The 9156-nt window shown below is 41.2% G+C and overlaps 1 protein-coding gene across 6 annotated transcripts in view; it reads left to right on the forward strand.

Annotated features, from left to right (window-relative positions):
• iav (transient receptor potential cation channel subfamily V iav) overlaps window positions 1–5410 on the forward strand; it is a 44154-nt gene extending 38744 nt beyond the window's left edge. For 4 of the 6 annotated variants that reach the window (XM_043422694.1, XM_043422696.1, XM_043422697.1 and 1 more), the window contains exons 15-17: window positions 102–566; window positions 959–1346; window positions 3032–5410. In XM_043422694.1, the coding sequence (XP_043278629.1) occupies window positions 102–566; window positions 959–1346; window positions 3032–3260 (1082 nt within the window). In that variant the 3' untranslated portion in view covers window positions 3261–5410. Of the gene's footprint in view, window positions 1–101; window positions 567–958; window positions 2955–3031 lie in introns of all 6 variants that reach the window. The other 2 variants (XR_006261437.1, XM_043422698.1) reach the window with 2 other exon arrangements.
• The last annotated feature ends 3746 nt before the right edge of the window (window positions 5411–9156 follow it).

The following is a 9156-nucleotide window of genomic DNA, read 5'->3' on the forward strand; positions in this document are numbered from 1 at the left end:
ATTGACATTGAATGAATGGATGTATCGCGGGATGGGCAGACACCCCGTATAAGTATATTTGGAATGTGGAAAAGTATAAGAAAGTGAAGGATCCGTTACAGGGAATCTCATCAATGAAAAGAGTCAGGAGCCACAGCAGCAGATGTGGAAGAAAAGCGACATCGAAGATGGTAGCTGTAAGAGAATGAACGGTCAAGTTGAGCCAAATCAGGTACTATCGTCCATCGACGGAGCAGGATCGTCGAGCAAGAGGCAAACCGAGATCGAGAATCCGGATCCTTTATTGGATCTCGTAATCGCATCTGAGAGCCCGAGTTCTCAACAGGCGACCCTCCTTAAAATGGCTGCCGAAGCAGCTAGAATATCCTACGAAGCAGTAACCACTTCTAAAACCTCAACTATTGCCGCAAACATGACGCTCCAGGATTCCCACATTCTCGAGAAATTAACTGGCCTCGGTGCGGTCATACCCGACTCCATGCTACCCACCCCTAATCCACTAATTACCCCGGCCAAAAAAGAGAAAATATATTTCGTCGAGTTCAGCGACATCGAACCGTGTGCCAGTGAGTTATCGTTTCTTGTCATTTATTTATTAATCCGTAGCAATTACTCATTCGTTCGTTGTCTTATCTTTGACCTTTCATCTTTCATGTACTTTTTATTATTCTTTTCCGTACAGGCTACGTACGCGCTGTTCAAATTTTCAACTCGCTATTTATTATTCACTATCAATCGATGCATTTCCGTTCTGCAAATACTCGAGGAATCGTTCTTTTTAAAAAAATGCAAAGTTGAAATTTTATTGAATGGGCTATTTAAGGGTCACGAGCCATTTTACGGCCATAGAACATTGACCCGAATTTTACACATATAAGCTTTTCAACCCCCAACGACAATATGGTAAAATTGTTTTTTTTTTTCATTATTGAATAATGGATTTTTTCGGTTCACCAAGATGACAATTATTTGGGACTCGAAGCAAGACTTGGAAGGTTTCGTTCGGCAAGTACGAGGCTCTCAGCAGCGGCGAGTAAGAAAAGATCGAGACAGTCGAACAACGCGATGAGCAGGTCTGATCAAGAAACGACATCGACGACGTCAACGTCCAGCGACGAAATCGAGAATAATCCTAATCGTCCATCGACGAAGAACGGAGGTGACGTTGAATCGACGAAAAAGGTGAATCTCGTAGAAGAATCCTCGAAGCTGTTGGACGAAGAATCGAAGAAGGAATCAACGAAGAAAAACGGTTCAGAAACGAGCGTCGTCCTCGCTAGAGAAAATGGATGCAACGAGAGGATCAATAAAAATCACAAACGGCGACCTAAAACTGCGAAAAACAGGTAAAAATCCGTGTTTCACGTTCTCTCCGAGGGGCACTTTTCCACAGGCGACAACGATAACGCCCGGTCATTTCTTCCTCTAGTACACACTTTGCACCGAGCATCCGAATACGCTCTACTCGCCCCTCCATCCAAGACTCCAAACATCTCGAATCCTTCATTCCGTTGTTACCTCTGAATCAGCGAACAATTTTTTTATTTTGTACAAAAACACAAACAAACGGGGGTCCCTAAATTTTTCGACCCATTTTGGTGGAGTGTCGAGCAATAAACAGTCGTGTTTTCACCTGTCATCGAGCTCGATAACAAAATTGACATCCACCAGCAATTTGTTATACAAAAAATGTCCCCCCGAACCCGTCAGCAGGCTGTGGATATACAAAGCATTCTCACTCGTCATTTTCAGTAAGCTTTTCCTCGTGGAAAAGCCCATATGAATATATATTTACAAACAATATACGGCCCGTCGACACCAGGGACCAGAATATTGCACGGAGCGGAAAAACCGCGACGATTCCGTGTACTTGCTGCTCCCTCTGCCATCGTATATTTTTAACTTAACGCTAAAAAAATACAAAAAATGATAATGTAATAAGAAACGAAAAAAACGAAGGGAAAAAGGGCTAGAGAGACGAAGCGTAGAATAGCGTGAGAGAAGAAGAAAGAAGGAAAGGGGGGAGGGAAAAATATCTCGAATAAAGAGGCGGAGCTCTTTCCTTTCTCTGTAGCCTCGGCGAAGCTGCTGTGGACACTATACTCTACCCTTCTTCTCCTCCTCCTCCTCACCTTCTTTTTTATATCCCTTGCAAGTATACATTACACTTTTTGTACAAAAGCTGTTTCTGCAATATCGCGTCAACCAATTTTGACCGAATTTTCTTTTCTTCGACGATCCATTTATTAAATTTGGACTTGTCCGTCCCGTATTTGCTCACTATTTCATTTGTTTCAACAATCTTATTCAATACGTTATTGAAGATGTAATACTTTCGATATACCATTACGAGAAGAGTATTTTATAAGGTTTGACTCAGTTTTTCTGTACGGAGTATCGTCCTTGGAATTTCCAATCGAGACAACCAATTCTACCGCGGTGAAATTCCCTATGGACGAAAAAAACTTCTGGCGAGATTCATCCGGGAAGTCCGTTAATTCACTACTTTTTTTCCTTTGCAATCAATATATGAGACGTTTCTTGTCTTGATTTTTCAAATTGGACGTCAAATTCATAATAACGACAGATTCGGAGAAGAGAGGAAGGAAGAATGATGATGAATCACTTGTCAAGCCACGTGAAAGACTGCCATCAAGCTGTCACGTGGCCGATGATCAATAAATGTTCCCTGTTCGCTTCGATGAGCCTTCGAAATATGCTGTTTCAGCCGACGACTTCATTCATTTATATAGAACATACGTTAATTTATTGCAAAACAGAGATGGATTTATATCTATTGAGCATCGTTCGAGAATCTCGTCATACAGATGCGCGGTTGTTTTTTCGACCTTATCGTAGCCTGCTCATCTTAAACCGTTGAGAAGCAATCAGGGAATTTAGACGTTCTCTTAAATGGCATGCGTAGTTAAAAAGCTTTTTCACCAAATCCCAAGGTATTAATATTTTTTTTATTTCTATTCAGTCGAGTTTGTCGAAGGGTCGATTATGAAGGTTGTCTTGTTTTGAACAGAGTATCACCGAAGGAATCGAACGAATGGACGGAACGTAAGAAGCGTGACGCTTCGGTCGACGGGAGATCAGGGAGCAGACGGAGCGATAAGGCAGCGAAGGTGGAGGAGGAGGAGAAGGAGGGGAATGATTCACCAACGAGTGATCCACTAGAGCCATGGAGTACGCGAGACATCAAGGACATGAACGCCATATTGCCTTGGCGTGAAAACGGACTGGACAGCCCTTGATTCATCTTGATGAAATTTGACGTAATCTCAGCAGCGGGTTTCTGGTATGAAGCGCGTTATGGCGTTTGGCAGCCGGATCGGATGAAAGAAAGGGATGAAATAGAGAAAAGAGGTAGAAGCGACTTCCGGCTGTCTATCTTGGCCCATCACGAGTGAGAGGGAAGCGCAGTTATGAAGGGTTGTTGTCGCTCTTTAGAAAAAGGGGAGAAACGTGCAAAGTCAAGGCGTAGAAAGGATAACGGGTAACTCGAGAAATATCCAAAGCCTGCGAGAGAAGCAAACATTGCTGAGACATTTATGAGAGATTAAGGGATGGAAAGAAAAGGACAAAATATGAGGAGAATGAAGGTGGAAAGTGAGGAGAGGAGGAAAATTATTGAGATATAATGGTGGAGGTAGGATGACGAAGAGTTGGAAGATGAAGAGAGGATGAGCTCACGTTACTAAGCCTGTGCACGCTCGTTGACAATTCCGTCGTTCCTCCGGAAGCCGGAAAAGACTTTGGGAGAATCAAGTCGACGACCCGATGGCATAATACACAAAATGCCTCCTAAACACTTCAGGATCACACACAGCCAACGGGCATTTTCAAGCGAAACACGCCACGTTTATAATCATGTTTACATGTAGAAAACGCAAACTTGTAAACAAAAATGACTTTGCATGTAGATGAAAGATTATCAGATCGAGCGAAAGCATTTCCAAAACAACGAAAAGAAATATTTTTCCGTATGCAGTAGCGACTTCAGGCGAAATCATTCATGCGAGTGCGTCACTACGAGTCATTTTTATCGGAAGCACCATCACTTTTCTTGTTTTCGATCATTATTTTTCAAATACTTATCACGAGCCAGCAATTTCGACGATTATTCAGGTTCGCATATTTTTTCACTTTTTCCCCTTCTCCCCTTTTCTCCTTCGGTCACGACTAACTAGAACCTCGTAGTTCAAACCGTACCGAGAATATGAATTTTTTGGGTACCCATTGCGCCGGATAATTCAACGCTTTTCCGCCTACGTGTTCCATGCTCCAATATTAATTAGCAGCTTCCTATCAATGATTTAAATGCTATTGATACAAGCCTTGGAATCAAATATTTCCTGGAGGCAGAGACTAATTGGCGATGAAAAACATCCATCATCGCTTGCCAAATGATTTCTTTTTTAATGCGAAAAACTGATGAAATTTCAAATTCTCCGATGCTGAAACGAAGAAGCTCCCTTTGAGATGGAAACGCCTGTATGTACCTAGGAAAATGGCTATAATCGGACAAAGAGAAGGATTTTCAGAGGAACGAAAGGCCAGAGGCTGCGATATCGTGGATATGAGACCGCATGTACATGCACATGTATACGTTCCGTTTATATCCGAAAAACCTTCGAGTCAGCGATAAGCGAGTGTGAACAATAAACGAGTTTGGGAATCGTTTGTGGGAGGCGAATAAAGAGCAATGGACCAAACTTGAGTTTCGACGAGAATGGCCAGGGTATACAAACCTCATTCGCGATGCCGAGTGCTTTCAAAAAAGTAAAAAAAAAATTATAGTGAAAAAAGCACTGAAAAAGAGGGCCGAACAAGAATCTTTTTCCGTTTCTTGATCTCTCCCGATCTTTCGTGCGCATTCCTTTTTCCATCTCCGGTGCCTGCTACGTTTTCATACTTAATGTTAAATTGGCAGTTGACCGATATTGATAATATTCAAGAAAAACATTGAATAAAAACAATTGCTATGAATATTCGGAGTTTTACACTTTTTCAATTCTGGATCAAGCATTTCAAGTAATTAAGTTTGTTGTCCTTTTTTTTCTTATTCGGTGCAAGGGTGGCATTGTTTTTGCACGCAGAGGGCAACCGAAGAAACGAAGATATAGAAAAATATCAAGTAGTTTCATATAGTAATAAAATCGAAGAAGCGAAAGAAAATTCTTATGGCAAAAGAGTCACTTTGGACAAAGAAACGGTCAAACTTTTTCAATTATCCTACAATTTTTGAAATTATAAGTGGAACAAGAAAATAGCATATTTACAAGAGCGTCAAATGTAATTTTATTACGAGAATCTGAAAAAAGAAAAATAAAGAAAAGACTTCAACGTTAGTTTTTCGTTCTTTTCAATTACGAAAATGTAAATTCTTCAACGAGATTGCGAAAGGGTATGTATATTTTATTCATGTTTTTTTTACAATTTCTCCGTCTTTGTGTATTAAGAGAATAAAAATGTGTCTCTCATCGTGGGCTTTGAGAGACTCGGTGTGAAGGACAAGGCCTGCTCTCGCTCCTCTTTCTATTTATCTTTTCGTTACAGAGGAGGAATTGTTGCGTCACGTTCTGGTAATCGAGGATTGCCTTATTCAAGAGTAAATCCTTCTTTCGCGTCACGTAAAGGATGAGAACTGACGAGGAGAGAGAGAAAGATTTGAGAGAGAGAAGCGAGCGAGAGGAAGGATCGATTTTCGATTATGTCGACGAAGCCTTATCCGTAATGGGGTAGCTCGCGAACTTATGGAAAGTGGAACTTAAAAATGTATTTCCTAGCCCCGATTGCCATTTACCGAGGCCGACGTGATCTCTCTCTTTCTCTCCCTCGCTCTCTTTTTCCCAAGGCTTTATTTTCTCCACTATTTTTTTTCCCCTCGCTGCCACGAAACGAGAATCCGGTTTGAGTTCCAAACCAGGACCAAAGTCTCTCGTTTCTCGTCTCTCCGGCTCTTGCCTCATATCTCTGCCGTTATTGCAGCTCTCGTCGCTGCTTCTGACGCTCCTTCTTAACAACCATACCTCACTTGATCTCTGTCTCTCTTTTTCCCTCCCTCGAGATAAGATGGGAGCGCGTCTGGAGACATTTTACCCCTCTCGTCTTTTCCACAACCCAGCAGCGAACGAAAATACATAAGCTGCTCCGCGTGTAACGGACAAAAACATTCAAAAAATCTTGCACCAACGACTGAGCCAGAAGTTACTATAGACCTTACCGAAGATAGTACCTGACGAAAGGGATCTCGATGTTAAGCAAATCATTCGTCAATGAAACAAACACACCGTCACGTATTGAACGTGTGTCGAAAAAACAATCATCACACATTGATGACTATATTCCTCAAAGGAAGGATTTTCATACAATTTTTTATTAGACTAACTGAGAGGGAAAAATTGCCCTCTCAGCATTTTCTCACCGGAGATACTCAACTTAGGATTCGTCCTCGTATAAAATGGACGCGAGAGAGCATCCTATTGAATAGAATGAAAATCATGGTCGAGGTAAATATACGACAAACGGAACAAAAAACATTGAAAAAGGAAAAGAAAAAAACGAGGAAAAAGAGAAATCGAAGGGAGGAACAAAAGGATATAAAACATTCGTGCAGCCAAATTGAAACGTATTGAATATATAGAAGCGGGCAAATACGAGAAGGAAAAAAACGGTATGTATCTCCGCATATGTGTATGGAATAACGTAGTGAGGAAAAACTCGACTGGTGCGTTTAATTACGACGTTACGTTAAAATCAATAACTCTCGAGCTACTTCGCGTATTTTATAGTATATATATTTTCGCTTATATATATTACGTATATAAATATATATACATGTATATAATGACAGAGTGACGGGTTTGCGAGAACTCGCGATTGTTACCCCTTGATGCACTATCAATCTCAGTCTCGACGACCGACTATACCTCCCACTATTCGGTCTCTCTCTCTCTCTCTCTCTCTGTCGCTCTTTACTTTTCAACCTTCTCTTTTCCCATCTATATCGCTACAGCTGGATCTCACTCTCCCTCTATCTTTCCATCTCACTCGCACTTTAATAAAGATTAATTATTCGCGAGCACACCCACAAACTCGCTACGGTATTGAGACAGTCGATGTAGTAGCTGGGAACGCACAGCGAGGAAGAGTAAGGGAGAGAGAGGAAGAAAATTACCCCTTCACTCCTCCTTGGGCAGAATCCGGAGGATTTGTTAATTACCTCACGACGAGGAGAAACGTTGGTGTTTTGCAATATTCCTTCTCCTCCATCTTCCCCTCGCTCTCTTTCTCTCGTACCGTTTCCCCCTATTTTTTTCTCGCTCGGCTTTTCCCCTCAAAATATTTCCCAGTAGGATTTGAGCGGAAAAATCACTTTCTCGACTAATTGATTGAGCGATAGAAATAAAAAATCCGCCAAAAATGACTGGATTTTTCGAGAGATCTCATAAATAATCGTTGAAATTTGTTATACCCCGTAAATAGTAAAATTATGACATATTATGACATGTGGATAAACACGAAACTAATAGCACCAGATTACTTGATTGATGTTATAGATTAACCTACGCATTCCTCATAAAATATCGGTCCAGATAATACTCTCTCTCTCTCTCTCTCTCATAAATGAAGCGTAAAAACTATTAACCTTCAACGAAATTGATTCGACTCTGAGATTCGTCTAATTAACTCGAGAGTGACTTTCCGCTCGTGTACAAAAAAAGTGAAACTTACTGCAAGCAAGCAGTACAGGGGTGACCAAAAGGGCGTCAAGTAAAGTTTTACAGAAAAAGTGAAAAAAGAAGGAGAAGGATCAAAAGGGGGATGACAATTTTCTGCTGTGTACAGCTAGACTCCTTTTCTCGAACTTCGATACACACAGAATCCATTGAAAAACGGAATGTCCGCGACAACTTTCACTTTCTCACTTTTTTTTTCTTTCTCCTTCAGCCCTTCCTTTTCATCCCTTTTTCTCTTTGTCGTTGAAGTAAGAAAAAAGACACTTTTCCTGAAAACACTTTTCCATTTTAACCGATGTCGAGTTTTTCTCACTTCTATCGCGCGCTATTCCTTTATTATTTTCCGTTTCCCTTGATCCTCGAGTTACCAATCAGCGTTTCCAAAGCTTTCTTGAGACTTGAAAATAGTCTCAGTTACCGTATATATATACGAATGTGTGTATAAAAGAATCGTGGCGATTTAGGCTACGAGGCTCCATTTTTCGCTGACTCTCCTCACATAGAAATTCATCCTGATCTATTAATACACTCTTAGAGCGAGTTAATATATCCATATTTATTTACGTTGCATTTACAAGTTTCCGAGTTTTCCATTTCGCTCTTAAGTTGCTAGTTCGTTGCTGTCGAACGTCACGAATATTGAAACGATAAGAACAGAGCCGTGGTGGCACAGCAGACAGGATATCGAAAATAGGATAGCGCGCACGCGACCTAGATTAAGCTTTGCTACGAACGTAGGCAAACACACACGTACACAGGCCAGGCGCGCGCGCGCGCGCGCGTACACACATACAAAATTCCATACATGAAACAGGAACGATCTGGTTCGCCGCTTTGCCAAAGTAACCAAGTTCCTGAAAGTTTAGGGTTCGCTTCTGTGTAACTACTGTATAGATATATATATGCGTACGTATATATATGTACAGATATTATGTAACTTAAGCTACAAAGTCGTATATGTGCGAAGCTCAAAAAGCAACGATGGTTATGCACCGTCGCATCGACGAGGGAACGATCGAGACTATCAAATGTCGCGAGGACTTTTCACCCGCACGATAAAAGATAAGTACACACTCTCTACTACACTTGCCTCTTTTACCTCTCACACTCTACCAGCACCTCACACCTTATTCCCCAGCTTCCTAACTTTCTACTTTGGCGAATTTTCACGCCAATAATTAATAGGACAATATTCCTAACATTATGAGACTTTTCAGGCTGTATAAGAGCACCTAACTATCGAGCTAAATAGCTATCAGCCCAACTTTTCGACTATTGACGTTATTCACCCTCGCGTACTTGCTCCTCCCTACTTTTATCAAGAGTGCAAACTTCGATTCGGAATTTAAGCTCGTTGAGTGAAAAGTTTTCGGTCATTTTCAGAGCTTTTCATTGTTTCGATTGATAA

The sequence above is a fragment of the Venturia canescens genome, chromosome 6, assembly GCF_019457755.1.
Source record: "Venturia canescens isolate UGA chromosome 6, ASM1945775v1, whole genome shotgun sequence".
In the NCBI taxonomy this organism is placed as follows: domain Eukaryota; kingdom Metazoa; phylum Arthropoda; class Insecta; order Hymenoptera; family Ichneumonidae; genus Venturia; species Venturia canescens.